The sequence below is a fragment of the Asterias amurensis genome, chromosome 16 (genome assembly GCF_032118995.1).
Source record: "Asterias amurensis chromosome 16, ASM3211899v1".
Taxonomy (NCBI): domain Eukaryota; kingdom Metazoa; phylum Echinodermata; class Asteroidea; order Forcipulatida; family Asteriidae; genus Asterias; species Asterias amurensis.
The window spans coordinates 9411199-9430951 of NC_092663.1; the positions used below are offsets into that span (position 1 = coordinate 9411199).

General features: G+C 39.9%; 1 protein-coding gene and 1 non-coding gene across 4 annotated transcripts in view; one reads left to right on the forward strand and one right to left on the reverse strand.

Annotated features, from left to right (window-relative positions):
• LOC139948661 (SWI/SNF-related matrix-associated actin-dependent regulator of chromatin subfamily D member 1-like) overlaps positions 1 to 19753 on the forward strand; it is a 148429-nt gene that overhangs the window by 117309 nt on the left and 11367 nt on the right. For all 3 annotated transcript variants that reach the window (XM_071946880.1, XM_071946882.1, XM_071946881.1), the window contains exons 9-10: positions 15082 to 15162; positions 17876 to 17998. In XM_071946880.1, the coding sequence (XP_071802981.1) occupies positions 15082 to 15162; positions 17876 to 17998 (204 nt within the window). The remainder of the gene's footprint in view (positions 1 to 15081; positions 15163 to 17875; positions 17999 to 19753) is intronic.
• Positions 969 to 1041, reverse strand: Trnas-aga (transfer RNA serine (anticodon AGA)). The gene has a single exon. It is a non-coding gene; the product is annotated as a tRNA-Ser (tRNA).

A 19753-nucleotide genomic window follows, 5' to 3' on the forward strand; every position in this document is an offset into this window, starting at 1 on the left:
ATTGTTTTTTTTTCCCTTTAAGATCAAATTTTAAAACCAAAGATGAATGTTAATATTGGGCTTCATGCTCGCAAGTTTTCAAGCTCGCAAGTTTTCAAGCCCGCATGCTTTCGTGTTTTGCACACAGAGTTACATTTATTTTTTTCAATAGCCTATCACATCCCTTGGGACTAGAATAATGCACTAAGCAGTGTTGAGTCTCTTTGCAAATCTATTGACACATCAAGGTCAACAGAACAAACTCTGCTAAGCAGGGAAAACCGTGCTTGAACTTACGTGATCGGCAGTTGTTTGTGTATTTACAGTTTCCACCGAAGCATCTGTGTTGATGTGTGTGGGTTTTTTTTTCGTTTACAGGGATTGATTTTTTTATATGTTTTTATGGCTGGCTACACCGCGATGTGTTTTGTTGACGGGAGAATTACATTAATGTTCATAGTCCGAAACGATGTGGCGCCGGTTTGTCTCCGATCAGTTCAACTCATTCCAATGACTTGTGAAATTTGTTAAGTCAAGCAACGTCGGTTAAAGACTATTCATCTGTCCCACCGGCACCCTGTATGTAGTACGGCTTCCTAGGGCAATGAACGGTGGATCAACTTTCCCCTACCGTTATCAGTACAACTGCCTCTGTCACGTTCTTGCTTGTTTTCTACTTTCTCTTTGCTCCCTCTGGCCCGCTAAAAAGATATGTTTCTAAAGATTATGTTCTGTGACAAGTGATTTTTATCTATTTTTTTTAGACTTTGAGAAAAACTCAGTCAGGGACCAAACATCGGGGCCCAATTTCTTAGAGCTTGCTTAAGCATAAAATATTGTAAGAGATGTTAAATTTGCATCGGGATAAAGAATATTAATTTTTTTTGTGTTTTTTACCCAAACACCGATGTGTGTTAGCACTGTATGAGATGTGTGTTAGCACTGTAGTACTGTCCCCGAGTCCTGTGAAAAAAAATATCACAGGCATGTTACTCGGGTGGGGTTCGAACCCACGACCCCTGCAATTCTAGAGCAGTGTCATACCAACTAGACTACCGAGGTTGCCCGGTAGCTAGAGGCAGTACGAATCCTATAAAATATTGCTTAACAATTGTGTGCTAACCAGAAATGAGCAGGATACCAGTCACAAATTGTACATGTGACATGGTATTTTAGCTGGTAATCTTATTCTGGTCAGCATAATTTTGTTGTGCTCAGCTACTTTTTGCGCTTGAGTTGCAAAATTGTATGAAATTGGGCCCAAGCCATTAGCGTTTTGTTTGCATAATTATTTCTTGTTGTAGGTTGCCAATATAAACAAAAATTAATTACATTTGACACATTGCATATTCAACTTGCTTTAGAATAATATGAATGCTCCGTTGCAGCAGAATTCAGCAGTCAAAAGGAGTAATTCAATTTCAACATTTGTTGGTCAAATAATACGATCATTCAAGTTCATTAGGTTGCAAAGATCATTTATGTTCACGAAGGCCCAACAGCAATAGTATTGTTAACCACTCAGTTTCTCTAATCAAATAGGAAGTAGACATTCAAATCAAATCATATCAAATCAATCAACATTTATTTCCATACAAACACAATATACAACTACAAACAATAGGATTTAACAAGACTGAAAACTGTATGGAGGCATGGCCCATTAAAGCAAAGCTTGTAGGCTGGGATGCCTTTACAAAACAAAGGAAGGTAATAAGATCATTTAAATTATAAAACAATGCGTATAGTAACAACAATAACATCAAAACGAGACGGATAAACAAAACGCAAAAACAAAACACCCAACAAGACAAACAAACACCTCAAACTAACACCTCAAACAAAACCAAACAACACCCCAACAAACAAACAAACAAACAACACCCCAACAAACAAACAAACAAACAAACAAACAAACAAACAAACAATACAAACACCACAAGACGGCCACGACAATAGAACTAAACCAAAATAATGACAGAATCTTAACTATGTTACATAATGGGAGAAAATGTGTTTTTTGAAGGAGGCTCTGAATTCGCCTATCTAAAGAATAGTGGAAACAGAGTGTTGGATGTTTATAAACGAAATAGAATTACTGAAAGGAATCTGAATGAGAAGAACAAAATCATACATGTGAAGAAAAAAACAAAATTTACAGCAATAGGCCATGTTCGGACAGCGTACTAAAGTTAGACCAAACCGTTTCAACTTTACGAGCAGCATGGAGCAGTCGTAAAAATTAAACCACCTTGCGTTCAGACAGCTCCCAGTTAAATTTGATACGGTTTACCTCCGGTTTTAAGAGGTCAAACAGCATCGTGACAAAACACAACAACGTCCGCTACGATCGTGTACAAAAGATGCCCACTTTTACAATTTATGGCGTGTTACGTAACACGTCTTGGGTCACCGGTCACCTGTGAGGACTTAAAAACCGGATGTCATTGTTTTTATTCTGTTCAAACACCATGCTAATTGCTAAAAGATAAAACCAAAGTGGTTTATCATTAAACCTCCCTTGTCCACCGATTTAACTCAAACGTTAAAGTTTTAAGAGCGTTCAGACACACAAAGTTAAAACCGAATAGGTTATAACTGCTTAAAACCAACTTTTTAATACAGTGTGTGTGAACAACCTCAAAGTAGCCAAAAGTACTATTTTGAATGAATTAGGGGAAAAAACATATGAGTGTGTGTTAATGAAATTGAATAGATGTTGGGTGAAACCTTCTGGTACTTGGTGAAATTGTAATTTTTCACCTTGTGAATAATTCTGTGACAGTGCACTAATATGTTTCCAATATTTTAAGGAAACTCTCAAAACATGGTTGGTCACTCAAGATTATAGCCCATAAAGTATTGTTCTGTTTTTCTATAAGGTTCATGTTGTAGCTTTGTTTAATATTCATACTTATTTCTTTCAATAAACTTTTCCAGTTATGCCCCATAAGCATCTTGTGTGATGGATACCGGCGAATTATAAATATTCATATTATAATTATGATTATTATTTTGTAAAATACAAGCAAAGTGGAGCATCAGAGACTTTGGTCAAAGAAAAACCATTTGGAACTATACAAGCACTGCCGTCGATTTCATAAAACTCTTCCTAACTTAAGACTAATCTTAGGACTTAGGACGAGTCCCAACCCTGCATTGTAGCATGCAGACCTTAAGATTAATCCTAAGTTAGGACGAATAACTCGTCCTAACTTGAGATAAGACAAGTCCTAACTCTTTGTGAAACCGACGGCTGATCTCCCAGATGCAAGTTTGAAGATATAACGAACTTGACTCTTCCTCGCATTGTTTCGTTATATGTAAGTCCAGATGTAATGCCTTTAACCGACTCTCGTCTCCCTACCCAGTCAAGGGCACATTAGCCAGTTGCAATCATACCCCTGAGTTAACATTTTGCACTCTCCCCGTCACTGGCGACCGACCAACCGCAGCAGGTGTGGTACCTACGTTGGCCAGACAGCCCGGCGCCCGTGCCATTCATCCCGCTCGTTTTCGCAGTAATCGATCATTACTTAGGCAGGTGTGAGGTTCGGACACCGGCTTTAAACACTGTGTGAGGGGGAGACGGATGGCTGGTCCCACGCACAGTTGTGACATTCAGGAAGAGGAGATTCCCTAACTGGTGTTCCTGTTGCCGTAAGAATCACCTGCTTTTGTGTGAACCTCACTCGAGGCCGCGGACTAAAGCTCGGGATAAGCCGTACCTTCTCTCAATTGCTTCGTCAATTAAGAATTGTCTTAGTGAAAGGGCATTGCCCAACTGGTCAATAGCTTAAAAATAGAGTTTAATGCCCTTGAGGAAACCGTACAGTAGAGTAAACATGTTGACCTGGATATAAATGAAAGGTCATCTTTCGTTGATTACTTTTGGTCTGTGAAGCGAAGGACTCTCTCAAAAAAGCAAAAATTAATAACTTAGGAGGAAGTTTGAATTTTAGACGTGAGAGGAAAAACCCAGAGAATTATTCCAGGAAAAACCCACGCAGTAAAATAAGCACTGGAAAACCCAATCCAATAAGTTCCCCCCGGCGGGATTCGAACAAGGTCCCAGACATGGCCTCTGTTGCCCTGGTCTTGGCCTTGATGCCCCTTCAAAAGTTTCTCATAGACTTTAAGGTTTTCTCAATCGAAGTGCTCTACGCAATTAAGGCATTGCCCAACTGGTCAATAGCTTTAAATTAGAGTTTAATGCCCTTGAGGAAACCGTACAACGGAAAAACAAAAACACTTTTTAATTGTTGAGTTATGTTTCCTCTAATGCAACTTCAGTGCTCTACGCAATTAAGGCATTGCCCAACTGGTCAATAGCTTTAAATTAGAGTTTAATGCCCTTGAGGAAACCGTACAACGGAAAAACAAAAACACTTTTTAATTGTTAAGTTATGTTTCCTCTGACGCAAAAGGTTAAAAAGGCACAATTTGGTTATGTTTGAATTATGAGAAAATAGACTTAGCCGTTGCAAACTGATTACCAACCAAAAGGACTATAGTATAAATGGAAAAAAATAGTCAATGGTCTGATTTTTTTACCCTAGCAGAGTCTTTCTCAAAGTCTAGACGAATGCATTGTGTGAAATTATGAAATTTTCAGATAAAAAAATTGTCTGAAAATTTCACATTATCTTATTCGTTGGTCATATAGTGCTGTAACTATATCCGTCGGGTCAGTATACAGTATCATGTTTTAATCGACAGCTCTAGGTTATCAGCTCGATTGCAAAAAGAAACCAGAAGATTTGTTTGTCTGTCTGGAAACTGTTCATCTTTACCTAGTTTCCGAGCAATCTGTGCTCCCAGTATTTCGCACTTCTGCTCAAGTTGAGCCAATGATGTTACATCCAAGTCAGGGCCCAATTTCATAAAGCATGTGAGCATAAAAACTTGCTGAGCACATCACAGGAACTGGTTACCAGCCACAAACTGTGATTAGTTCTGCTTAGCAAAGAAATTTACTTAAGAGTATTTTCTGCTTAAGAGGTTTTATCAAAACGAGCCCAGATGCTACCGGCCCACGCTTATTGGAAAGAAAATCAAAAGGCAAACCAACCACACACAATGCTTTCCTGTGTAGTTCTTGGTAAGCCACTTTCATTGATTCTGCTGTTGTTGACCGTCACTACCTCCTTAATGGATCTCCTTTTAGGCGCTGTGTCAACCTTCAGACTCTGAGAAGCACTTTAAAGGAATTGCCAGAAATCTGTATTTGAAGAGTATATTCATTTAAACTTTCCCGTTAACGAGTATTGTTTTTGAAAGATGATGTATCATTGAGAGAGCTGCATAAATTTTGTACAGGGGAGGGGGGGGGGCATGTTTGCTTAAATCTTTTGTTATTCAAGACAAATTGATAGAAATCTGGGAGGGAATAGTTTGATCTGCAGCCGATTTCACAAAACTTTACTCAACTGCGTAAGTCCACTTGCGCAACGCTCATAGCGCAAACGCCATAAAATTTGCGCAAGTGGACTTATGCAGTTGCGTAAATTTTTGTGAAATCGGCTGCAGTATACTCCCCAGGAAGCTGAGAAAGATTAAAGGAATGTTATTATTGGCGAAATGATCATATACGTTATTGTAAAATGTGCTATATAAGAGCTAGTTATTACTATTAGTAGTATTATTATATCGGGCGTGGTATACTTTCTACTGTGATTGTGTCTCAGAATTCATCACTGCAATAATAATAATAATAACGAAAACTTATAAAGCGCCAAAGTCCGCCTAAAAGATGCTCAAGGCGCTTCACATAGATGCAATTTAATACAAATTTAAAAAAGGCTAAAAAGAACTAATCTAAGTAATTGATCATAAGAAATTGAAAAACAAACCTAAGAAATTAAAAAACAAACCTAAGAAATTAAAAAACAAACCTAAGAAATTAAAAAACAGCAATACAAGTATAAAAACACACTAAAAAGTCTGGAAATGAACCATCCCTAAAACCTGGACCAGCCAGAAGCAGATCTAAGCAAACAAATTACAATATTGAGTAAACTTAAACCAAAACAGTAACTAAAACCTGGAAGGCAGTACAAACATTTAAGACACAATAATCTTTCTGAAAGTTTGTGTATATACTCAGCGCCTTGAGTACCTTGTTTGGTAGATACGTGTGCTATATAAGACTTCGCTATATGTGGTAGTCTCAAGCATGTACATGTACGTTTGAAGTTTATCATCTTGATGTCTTCTTAATGTGGGCGTTGCCCCGGAGGGTGGCAGGGGGGTGATGATTTTCATTTGACCACCTAAACTGAACTTTCCTTTTTGACTCCTTACGGTACATGTACTTGTCATATTATGTGGGGGCGTGACATTAGACATCATTTCCTTTATCCTTGCTCCGGTTGTTCGGCAGAATCAATAGTAACACCTACACATCCGGATGATCTTCATTCAATGATATTATTTCTGGAAGTTATTGCATTCATTTCGGACACTGAGCCCTTGTCGAACCGAGCATGTCAAATGGAATCGACTTGAAACTCATCGGAGTCTGGTCGTGCATTATTTTGTTTGTCATTCACTTTTGGTCTCTCAGAGTAAACATGTTGACATGGATATAAATGAAAGGTCATCTTTCATTGATTAATTTTGGTCTTCGAGGCCAAGGACTCTCTCAAAAAAAGCAAAATGAATACTTTTATCTAGCCAAGATGGATGGCCCAATGAACGAATACAAAGGAGGAAGTTTCAATTTTAGACGTGGAAGGGAAAACCTAGAGAATTATTCCAGGAAAAACCCACGCAGTAAGAAAGGCACTGGAAAACCCCATCCAATAAGTTCCCCCCGGCGGGATTCGAACAAGGTCCCAGACATGGCCTCTGTTGCCCTGGTATTGGCCTTGATGCCCCTTCAAAAGTTTCTCACAGACTTAAAGTTTTTTTCAACAGAAGTGCTCTATGCAAAGTGAGAATGGTCTTGCCCTGTCAAAGATAGATATTCTACAGTCGATTTCACGAAACGCTAGGATCAATCTTATCTCAAGTTAGGACGAGTAACCCGTCCTAACTTAGGATGGATCCATGCGTCCTACGTATTTGGATACGGAACTGAACCCGTCCTAAGTCCTAAGATTAATCCTAAGTTAGGAAGAGTTTGGTGAAATCGACGGCAGGCCTGCTTGTTATGAAGAGATTCGACGGTATATGATTTGTTGTCTGTAAACCTGTCTCCAGTTAACCCCCCCCCCCCTTCACCCTTCTTCTGTGAAGTTCCTGAAGCGTTATTGTGTCATTGTGTACCATTTTGGATGAGCCAAGTGTTTTCCCCTCTCTGGTCTAGTTATACTCGAGACTATTTACAAAGAGTCAATTTGATCAAAGACCTTGGGTTTCCTGACACCCACACCTGTTGTTGCTCTGAATCTTAACTCTATACCCCGACTATGTTTTTAAAAATCTTTTTCTGGACAGTATGCACATTTGTAGTAAAAGTATACGAACAGACTATTTTGGTAATTATTTGTACAGGGAACATCCTTCCCCCCATGTTTTTTTTACCAATGGTTTCCGTCAATTTACTGGTCCAGTTGTGACTGGAGACTTTTGTTTATTATTGATTGGTACGCACTAAACAAAAGGTTAAGCAGACCAAAGTGCGCATTTGTACCATTGGCAGCTTGCCGTATCGATACCTCTCGCCACTTAAAACCCCTGTTAGGGATTAGACTTGGTTCCAAGTCTTTGATCGTGGCTTTTTAGTCGTCCTGATAGCCGCTACAAACAGCGCCCTCTTGTGATCAACCCTCGTCATTTAGCCTACGATCAAGACTAGATTGCGAGTTAGGGCGCGTGATAGCTAATAATGTGGGGGCGTTTTTCGTGGCTGAGATACAGAAGAATAACCGCGATCTAAATCTTGAATCAAGTCTTGTTAGGGATGGACTGAAGAACGACGATGATTGGCTACCAAAAGTAACAACATTGTGTGCACGCTTATTTAAGGGAAACTGACTTGGTAAACTGACTTGGTAAAACTGACTGGGTAAATTTTAAAATAATTGTTGGGGTTGAACAAAGAATTGACTAGAGTGGGATTCGAACCAACGACCTCCGGATTAACGTGCCGCATCCCCTTTTTGGCTTCTGACTGGCACCCCCGAACAAAGATATTGACAAAATAGGGACACGGCCAATATAGGGTTAGATAGCTCAGTTGGTAGAGCGCCGGCACGTTTATCCGGAGGTCGTTGGTTCGAATCCCACTCTAGTCAATTCTTTTGTTCAACCCCAAAAGCCATTTAAAAATTTCCCTTGTTGTTTATATTGATATCTTTAAAATCAAACAGACTCTTGTTACTGATTTGAAAGAGCTTGAATTTCCCGTCAACAACCTTTTACATCAGGTCACCCATGCCCTCGTTTGATAGGTGGTACCCATCATGAGATCCAATACTCTACCAGCAAAGATAAGGTAAAAGATTAGTTGGGGGAAAAACATTAGTGACTTATAAAAGATCCTGCCACAACAGATTCTCCTGAGAATTATTTCCATCTGATATATGGGTACAGTCAAGAAAATAGCATTTGAAGACCCCCCCCCCCCCCTGGAAAGAAAAGCCTGGTGGGAATTCTGGTTGCAGCAATCGAGATAAGCATTTTATAGCCCATTCCACAATGTGTCTCTTATCTCCATGGAATGGGAGGCCCTTGGTGTTTTCTTCATCCCCTTGGTTACCCCGGCCCACTTTCACACAGTTCCCGCCAAGGTCCATATTCCACGGGGTTCCAGCTGCATGTTTCAAGAATACCCCAGGGTTTTACCGCATACCCCTACTCCAGAACAGACCAGGGGTGGCTATTTTCCTTGGGGTTTGCCGGGTAAAGCGATCCGAGTGTGAAAGGGCTAGCTGCTATTCCCCAGGGAATGCAGTAGTGTTAAAAGGCCTATTAACTGTGGACAAAACAATCTACACTTAAGTGTAGGTTCATAACATAATCTACAGTTGAGTGTAGATTCATTCCAAACTTTAAGTAAATAGTTAATAATAAATAATAATAATAAGACTTGTAATGCGCACATTTTGACCCTGCTGGGTGTTCAAGGCGCAGTAAAACCAAAAACAAAACAAAAACAAAACACAACACAAAAACAAAACACAACACAACATAGTCATTGAAAACCTGTGACATAAGACAAGTTTTGAGAAGAGACTTGAATGCCTCTGTGAAGTATCAGGCCTGTCATTTTTTTTTTTTTTTTTGCGTATCCCATTGATGCATAAAATAAGAAATCTGTGAAAATTGGACTCCATTTATCATCGAAGTTGCAAGAGAATAATGAAAGAAAAAACACCCTTGTTGCACACATTTTGTGTGCTTTCAGATGCCTTATAAATGACTTTAGGCCTTGAGTCTTTAATATTTGAGTGAGAAATTACCTCTAAAAATTCTTTTGAGTAATTAAAGATTAAAGATTAAAAGATTAAAAAGATTTTATTGTCATGATAAAAAAACATGAAATTTGTCTTCCCTGTGTAAAGGAGACTATACAATACATACAAGAAAGGCATAGCAAAAATAGACAACAAGAATAGAATTACAAATTACGGATAAATAAACAAATATAGAGATAAAAATATGTGGCGAGCTTGTAAAAAGTACAACAAATGAGAGTGAACCAAATTATCTCGACCATCTACTGTTAAAAAGCTGAATTGCACTGGGGAGAAAAGAATCCTTAAACCTGTTGGTCTTTAAGCGTAGTTGCCGGATCCTGCCTGAGTGGTTTTGGATAATGTGAGGGTGCAGAGGGTGGTTGGGGTCGCAAATGATCTTATTGATTTGGGAAATGACACAATCATTCACAATCTCCCGCATGCCTTTAACGTCAGCTCCAATAATCCTGCTAGCTCTTTTACTAATACGTTGGAGCTTCTCAGAGTTAAATTGGGAGAGGGAATTAAACCAACAGACACAACAAAAGCTTAAAATAGATTGAATTGTACTTTGATAAAAAAGCTTAAGAATATTCGTGTTAACGTTAAACGATTTCAATTTCCTTAAAAAGTAAAGCCGTTGATTAGATCTTTTATACACATGGGTAGTATTTGCATTCCAGTTTAGTTTGCTATCAATAAATGTACCCAAATTCTTCAGCTCTTTGACAATCTCAACAGATTCTTCCTTGATTGTAACAGGTTCAATAGTGTTTGCAGTTTTACGGAAATCAAATACAATTTCTATAGTTTTGTTTACATTCAGAACTAGATAATTGTTTTCGCACCAAACAATAAACTTAGTTATTTCATTTCTGTACCAAACCTCATCATTATTTGTAATGAGCCCTGTTAGGGCTGTGTCGTCTGCATATTTGGTAAGAACACACTTATTATTATCTAAATGGAAGTCACTGGTATACATAGAAAATAGCAATGGTGACAAAACACAACCTTGGGGAACACCTGTGCTAATGTGAGTGATGTCAGAAAACGTGTTGACAAATCTTACCCTTTGTGGCCTAAAATTTAAAAAATCAGCAATCCAGAGGGCAAGATGTGGGTTAATATTCATATTTAGCAATTTACTTAGAAGAATATGTGGTTTAATGGTGTTAAAAGCTGAAGAAAAATCAATGAACAAGGTACGCACATAGGTTTTAGGTTTGTCAAGATGTTCGTAAGTATTATGCAATAATGTAGCTAAGGCATCCGATACACCACGGTTTGCCCGGTAGGCAAACTGAAAAGGGTCCAACAAGTTATTAGTTTCATCTAAAAGTACGTCTTTAATAATATGTTCGAAACATTTCATCACGGTGGCTGTGAGAGCAATTGGTCTAAAGTCATTTAACTCCTTTGGCTTTGACATCTTGGGGACAGGAGTGATGGTTGATGCTTTCCAAATCCTAGGGACGATATGGTAGTCAAGGGACCATTTGAAAAGTTGTCTAAAGATTTCAGCCAGTTCTTTACAGCAGGTTTTAAGGATCCTTCCAGAGATCCCGTCTGGTCCTGCAGCTTTATTGGGTTTGATATTTTTGAAGGACTTTTCTACTTGGGCAGTTGTCAGCAGAGTTCTATTGTTATCATTGATGTTTGAAGCAAATGTAGCACACAGTTGATCTTTAGCTAGGTCATGGAGAGGGCTATTGTTATCAAACCGCCGGTAGAATTGGTTCAAGTCGTCCAGGTATTCTTTTGGATCTCCTTGAGGACCAGCCCATTTGTTACGATTTCCATAACCTGTGATGTCTTTCATGGCATTCCATCCACTTTTGGGGTCACCATCGTTAAACTTTCTTTCAAGTTTCTTGCCATACTGTTTCTTGCAGAGACGGATTTGTTCTTTGATTTTACGAATTTAACTCACGTTTCACTTGATCCTCGTTATTGGAATGTGCTCGGTGCTTTTGTTTAATGAGATGACGAACTTCTTTATTTAGCCAGTTTTTATTGTTGGGGTAAATTTTAACTTCAATTTCTGGGATGACTAGGTTTTCACAGAACTTTATGTAGTCAGTGATGACATCAGTAGTTTGATCAATTGAAGCAGGGTCTATAAAGATGTTCCAGTTCGTGGTTTCGAAACAGCATCGTAAGGTTTCGATGTTCTGTTTGTCCCATTTCTTGACTTTTTGATGACTGGTTTTGTTTGCTTAAGTTTCTGTTTATATTTTGGAAGCAGGTGAACCATGTCATGATCAGACATGCCGAGAGGTGCCTTTCCATATGCCCGATATGCAGCAGGAATGTTTCCATAACACTTGTCAAGAGTACGATGACCTCTGGTGGGAATGTCCACATATTGGAAATAGTGGGGCATCACTGGTTCAAGATCACAATGGTTGAAATCACCTGTTATTATGTTAACTGCATCGGGTGATTTCTTTTCCAGTTCGAGTGTAATCCTTGCGATTTTGGCCGCAGCACTGTCAGCATCAGCTTGAGGTGGAATGTAAACAACAGTCACAAATATCTGAGGGAATTCTCTTGGTAGATAAAATGGTCGTAGCCCCACCGTTATAAGCTCGATTAGTATAAACCATTAGTATCCAGTGTCTTTAAGTGTAGATGTGTAAGAAGAAACTCGCATGTTTTATGCTCTGTTTCTCCTGCCATAATCACCTTGTACTCTTTTATTAAGTGCCTCGGCTATCCGCATGGTCAAACAGGTCGCTAAAAATAAACATCAACTGAAGAGAGGAACAGTGATGCATTTATATTTATCTTGTAAGACGTTTTCTTCTTCTGTTTCTGTTAATGATCTTACCAAATGAGGGTGAGGAGAAATAAAAAATGGTCTTCAAGGACAGCTAAAACAAAATCGCAATAATAGTAGTAGCTTCTAATACAGTGCTCATAACCGTACTCAGTGACGCTTCAACATTTATTTTCCATAAGGTGGGACTACCTCCTTTAACACAGCACCATGTAATGGTTTACAGGGTGCTGTGGTGCAATATGCTGCCAATCAAACCAGGAACGCTGGGGCAAATCCCTTTTTCTTTTTGCTAATTGCACTGGGTTCTTTTACGTGCATTAAACAAAACAGTGTACCATTGGCTTTACGGCCCATCCAAAGAACAGAAGTTGAAGTATTAAATATTTTAAGACTAATTAAAGGCAGTGGACACTATTGGTAATTACTCAAAATATTTATCAGCATAAAACCTCACTTGGTAACGAGTAATGGGGAGAGGTTGATAGTATAAAACATTGTGAGATACGGCTCCCTCTGAAGTGACGTAGTTTTCGAGAAAGAAGTAATTTTCCACGAATTTGATTTCGAGACCTCAAGTTTAGAGCATGAGGTCTCCAAATCAACCATCTAAACGCACACAACTTTGTGTGACAAGGGTGTTTTTTCTTTCATTATTATCTCGCAACTTCGACGACCAATTGAGCTCAAATTTTCACAGGTTTTTTATGTTAGGCATATGTTGAGATACACAAATTGAGAAGACTGGTCTTTGACAATTACCAATAGTGTCCACTGTCTTTAACAAGTGAAAACAGTCATATGGTTGTTCATGCTAATTTTTGTAACATATGTAGACCACACAAGTCACAAGTTCTTACATGAGGTAGTCTTTGAAAATTCCACTTTCCTTCATCATTGTCTGACCACTTTAACAGGGCTTGAATTTGGGTTAAAATTCACAAGACTGGTAGGCTTTTTAAAAATCTATAATAATAAATAAAAAAATGAGATATCGCCTAATATCACACAAGGCTGGACAGCCACCATAAGGTGAGGGGCTACACGTAACTGATTTGGGCTATCAACCCAAATCAACTGCCACCAGGGGCACAGTCCAACCTATAGCTCCTAGCAACTCTTTTTACAAAGCAATTGTGGCTAAATGTCCAGTCATATGTTTACATGTGATTTGCCTGTGAATTGTTTTTTCACAGGGAAAGTGCGAAGTTTGAAAATATTCTCCGCTTTTATTTAAAAAAAAAAAAAAAAACTAAATGCTGTGGTATCTGTAACAGTCATCCCTCCTACCAGGTGGTAATATCATTTATTTCATGTCGCGTTACTATAGTCATGGCCCAGAAAACTCACCCGTACCCGTCGCTCATGTCTAAATTGCCTGAACCGTCGTGCATCATTAGCAAATCAGGACTGCTTGTCATTTATTAAGTCAACATTGAGATTAGGGCTTAGGATCTCGTTCTACGCAAGCTCCTAGAGTTAAAGAGGTGGTATTAGATGTGGGCTGATAGCTTGAAGCCAGGGACATGTGATGGACATTTTAATTGTTACTTGAACATTTCAAGTGGAAGCAAGACTGTGACGGGGGATTGGAAGCAATACTGGAAAAGTGCGCCCCCCTATAGTTCATTCCCCCCCAATCCAAAGGTTTAGTTCAGAAATGTTTTAAATCACACTTGCACTGCAGCTGAGCGGTGCACAAATAGTTTGAGACATCTCATCTAAACGGGTTTCATGATCGTGGAAATCATTAACCAACCTTACAAACAACACCGTCTTTTGCCGTAAACACAGAAAAATATTACCATACTGACATGCTACCCTGCATGTACAGCAATCGTACCATGGACGAGCGGTTAAGAGCACCGGATCCAAGCTCTGCTGTTTGATCAGCAGAGTGTGGGTTCAAATCCCGGTCATGACACTTGCTACATAAAATTGGGGAGGTAGTGCTTTCTGCTCTACCGGCCAGGCTTCGGACTGATGATACCCAAGCCTACATTCATATGAACTGTATAGGGGTAACCCTGTTTCAGCCCTAGGAGTAGGTGGCGACAGCCTCTGGAAAAAAACAATTGTAGCCCACACCTTAAAGTGGCCTTCAGGTCTTGTGTGTCTGGCGACTTGCATAAAATAAAATTAAAATAAAAAAAACAAGAGAGGATGGAGAGAACGAGAGGTCCTCTGCCTACTTCCACTGCAGGAATTAATACTAATGGCAACAGACTGTAATGAATTGTGGGTTGATACTAAAAACCAAATGACTAGAGCTTGACTTGAGCCTGCAACTTCAGAATAAACATTCCGACGCTCTTTAGCCCTATGCTGGTGGTTTCCTATTTTTTCAATATCTTTGTCCAGGTGTGCAAGTCAGAAGCCTTACATTATGTAATCTAAAGGTTTCGTCTTCAAGTCCCAGTCTGGTCAACTATTCTTTGTTAAACCCAATGTTATGTTTAAAGTCACCTGGAAATGGAATTTGTTTTCTTTCAAACATAAGAGTATATGCTTCGCTGTTTGTTGCTTGAGTTGAATTTTGATTAGAGTTGAACAAAGAAAAGTTTACTAGATTTTGAACCATTGACCTCCAGATTAACGCGCCCGTGTTCTACCGACTGAGTTATCTATGGTGGTGGTCTCTCTATTTTGGTGTGGTGGGGGGGGGGGGGTGCCAGATACAGTAATCCCTGTTTCGATCCCAATTTTTTAAGCCGGTTAGCACAAAGACAAAAAGTGTAGCTTATCGAAAACCAGCTACTAGTCGAACTACAGTTTGAGTTGTTCTTGCTCGCACTCTGCTATTTTTTATGTATGTCTTTTCTGCTAAGCAAAGAAATTCAGTAAGTGGTATTTTTAAATTTGAATTTTATTAGATAAATAACTGAGAGGGAAATTGTTTGTTTTCTTGTGTTTCAGGATGACACCCTAAAGGAGCAGATGAAATCGTTTCTCCTCTCAACTGCCAGCCAACAAGAAATCGCTTCTCTCGATAACAAGGTGAGTTTTCATTTTCATTGTAGTGACTTTGGCTATTGGTGGCTTCAGCAGCCATGTTGAAGTACAGGCAGATACAATGATCTACTCATAAATAATACCAAAACTTGTAAAACTCATAGCCATAGCCAAAACTCATAGCCATAGCTGAAGCCAAAGCTGAGTGACTTTGGCTATAACTGTGGCTGTTGGCTTCAGCAGCCATGTTGGAGTATAGGCAGATACAGTGATCTACTCATAGCCATAGCTGAAGCCAAAGCTGAGTGACTTTGGCTATGGCTGTTGGCTTCAGCAGCCATGTTGAAGTACAGGCAGATACAGTGATCTACACATAGCCATAGCTGAAGCCAAAGCTGAGTGACTGAGGCTGTGGCTGATGGCTGCAGCAGCCATGTTGAAGTACAGCTATGTTGATAAGTACAGGCAGATTCAGGGATCTACACATAGCCATAGCTAAAGCCCAAGCTGAGTGACTGTGGCTGTTGGCTTCAGCAGCCATGTTGAAGTACAGGCAGATACAGTGATCTACACATAGTCAGAGCTGAAGCCAAAGCTGTGTGGCTGTGGCTGATGGCTTCGGCAGCCATGTTAAAACCTCAAAACTAAAACCATCAGAGCATGTCATGTCCTGGCCTTGTCATGTCATGGCCGAGCGGTTAAAAGCACCGGATTCAAGCTCTGGTGTTTGATCAGCAGAGTGTGGGTTTGAATCCCGGTCGTGACACTTGCTACATAAAATTGGGGAGGTAGTGCTTTCTGCTCTATCGGCCAGGCTTCGGACTGATGATACCCAAGCCTACATCCGTATGGACTGTAAAAGGGGGGTAACCCTGTTTCAGCCCTAGGAGTAGGTGGCAACAGCCTCTGGACAAAAATAACTGTAGCCCACACCTTGAAGTGGCCTTCAGGCCTTGTGTGTCTGGCGACTTGCATAAAAAAAAAAAAGAGGAAAAAAAAAGGGGAAAAAAGAGCTCAATTACATGGCTCCGATTACCTCGGAACTCTGCGATGATGATCACTATTCTCTGCTTACTGGGCATGCAGCCAATTTCTGCGGTAGCGAAAAATAACAAGTAATGTGGAGTATGTATGCACACAGGCAAAAATTCTCTGCTAACCCGTGAAATACGCTTGACAGAAGCATGGAATTTTGCCATCCGTAAGCGCTGATTTTTTGTTTTCGGTAAGCAAGGCCATGAAATTAGGCCCTGTTGGACTCGGCATTATCTCTTAAAGGGTTTGGGTACCTTTTTTACGACAGAAAAATACAAATGTCCACAGATTGACATTAAACTTAAACAGTTTCAAGGTATGAGTCAGTGAGGTGCTTTTGTTTTTGAGAAATGAGTAAAATAAATTCACAAAAATATTTTTTGTCTTGGTGAGATGAAAAAATATTTTAGCATTTACAACTGATTAACGTGACTCTCCTGAAAACATTGCTCTGTGATTTTCACTCTTTTTCAAAAAACTTGACGACTATATGGCTGAAACTTCTATAATTTAATATATATTTTACATAATAATAATATCGAAGTCTTATATAGCGCACGTTTCTACCAAACAAGGTACTCAAGGCGCTGAGTTTATACAAACTTTCAGAAAGATAGGTTATTGAAGTGATGAATTCTGAGACCCAATTATTTAGCACCTTGTAAGGGTTTACAAGGTGCTACGGCGCATACAGTAGCCACAACCAGGAACACTGGGGCGAACCCCTTCTCTTTTCGATAAGTGCAGTGGGTTCTTTTACATGCGTTACGCAACACATGGGGCCAACGGCTTTACGTCACAACCGAAGGACGAAGCAATGGTTAAGTGTCTTGCTTAAGGACACAAGTGTCACGGCTGGGGATTCGAACCCACACTCTGCTGATCATAAACACCAGAGTTTGAATTCGGTGCTCTTAACCGCTCGGCCACGACACTTCAAACACAGTGAGTAGGAATTCATGTCAAGGCAAAACACTTGATCTACAAAAGAGTTCAAAGACCTTTTTAAATCATTTCTTTAAAGTGTGATGCGTTAATTTTGATAGACAAATGTATCACACTCTAAGCAGGTTAAGCTCCGTGGAGGATGAGGCAATTAGACGTAGGCCTAACGCCAAAGACCTGTTGCCTCAATTGCTAATTGAAGAAGACATCACAGACAATTAGCAATTATCAGGATTGACACATCTGTGGGAATACATTTCAACATCTGTTTTGTAAATTGACATCGGGAATCCGGCAAAAATTTGCTCTCCTCCCATGTAATGCTCTCTCTTGGTTTTTTTTTAAAGGCACTGCAAGGCAAGGCACAAAAACACATATCGATACCCTCGTCTTTGCCGTCGTATTGTAATAAATAAGATCAAACTAATAAACCCTTATTTAATAGATATTACATTTGCATCAGGATAAAAATATTAACCTTGTTGTTTTTACCCATACGCCGATGTGTGTTAGCACTGTAAACTCAGTACTTTCCCCAAGTCCTGTTGAAAAACTTCACAAGCATATTACTCTGGTGCGATTCGAACCCACAATCCTTGCAATCCTAGAGCAATGTTTTACCAACTAGACAACCAGGGTTGAACGGAAGCTGAGACAGTTCGAATCCCATGTTTTTGCAGCGGGTACCGCAACAATATATAATAAATGTTAAATTATCCCTTCCTTTATTCGTGACTGGAGCCATTGATGAAAGATTCCCTTCCTGTTTTCCTTCCAGATCCATGAGACTGTCGAGACCATAAACCAGCTGAAGATTCAGAGAGAATTCATGCTGGGCTTTGCCAGGGACCCTCAACACTTCATCAGCGAGTGGTTGGTCTCTCAGAGTATGGACCTAAAGGTTGGTAGTATGACCCACAAGTCAGGAGGGGAGGTTTTCCCCGGCCAGGTTTTTGATAAGGGAATAAAAGAATGGTACGAGGTCTTGAACGTTTGGTTAAAACGGACAGGGTAGTGGCTATGCTCAGTCAAGGTCCTTTATCACATGGCCACGACCCTGAAAATGTAGTTGTTGTTAAAAGGCGTTAAAATGTTGGAAAACCTGTCCAAATTTTGTTTGAAATTCTTCAGTTTTGTCACGATCTTATGCTCCGATTCGCGAAGCGTCAAAATGTACTTAATGCTCAATCACTGTGCTTATAAATGCACACGCCCTCTCCAAGTTGTACATACATTGAGTACCGGTATAAATAAGGGCCATGCCTAAAGCTTGCGCACTAAGCCTATGTTTAAACACTTCTAGCCATGTCTGTATCACGCGTTGAAACACCCCCACATGACGTGCTCTCCACCAATAGGAATAGTGAAGTGTCTGAACTATCAGCAGGGAACCAATGACAAGCAGTGCAAGTTACAAAGTACTTTGGTCGATACTACACTTCTGCTCTGGTATAGAGCATATTGAATAAGCCCTTTGTTGCTATGATTGTTGCCATCTTAAAGGGCAAACTGTATGCGTGTCTAAACGCGCACATCAATGAGGCACACTGCATGCAGCCTCCCGGTTTGATTTCTATGGCACAGGTACGCACACCCTGACCCACATGCACACGCTCACAGACGCCATGTTGTAGGGCAGGTTTTTTTGAATGGTGACGCCATATGCTATACTCTATTGAGAAAAACAACCTTATAACATGACAGTACTTTACCTACTTTATGATTGTAACCAAATGCGACGAAGGGAAAAAAGTCAACAATCTTTTTTTTTTCTAAACAAATACTGGCCTTCATCACAGGATGGAATCTTTCTGACATATTGATAAATTAAACAGACACATCCTACTTGCACAATTAACACACATTTGAAACACGACTGTCCTGATTTTCATAAACAGACGATTGCTGATATTCTTTTTTCTTTAAAGGTTTTTTTTTATGGGGGGGCTGGGTTGAAGGTTTTTACTCGCCAGTCGAAGGGTGAAAAGGATGGGAAATTTCAGACTTTTATCTGAATTTGGATTGTTTAAAGTCTGCCTGGTTAATAACAAAAATTGAATTTTATTTCTCAAATTAAACAAGTGATGCTCTTTGATCGACTTCTCTAGCACTAGAGGACACCGTTCCCAACAGCTCCTTGGAATCTTTGGCCCTTTTCAAAACCACAGCTTCCGCTTTGGATTCGGCTCAGGCTAGCTTGGCCCTGCGGTTGTTTTGACAATTGCGCATGCTTTGCGTACGCACTCAGGGCTTCAGACTTCAGGATGGAGCCTGAAGCTGCTGAGCTGTGGTTTCGTAAAGGGCCTTTAACTCAAAAGGTGGTATACCTTCATTTCAATGTACCTCTTAAGATCTAAATCAGGGGTTTCAGACTTTCCCATCAGCAGTGACTCTCATCCCTAGTTCTAGTTTAACTGGACTTTGTGGTGAAACTCTCCATCCCCTACTACTACCCTCCTTTGACCCCTCCCTAAATGCTCTATTTAACCCATTCCCAGTTGCCTCGCGTGAGACCCAGTCAGGACTAAGCAGCCAAGTCCCCAAAGACATGACCCATTTCTTAAAAACCAAGAGAGAGAAAGAAAAAAAAACGAAGAACCGCTGTCCGACCGCACCATCTATGTAGGTCTAAGGTTCCTCAGCAGTTGTTGGCATC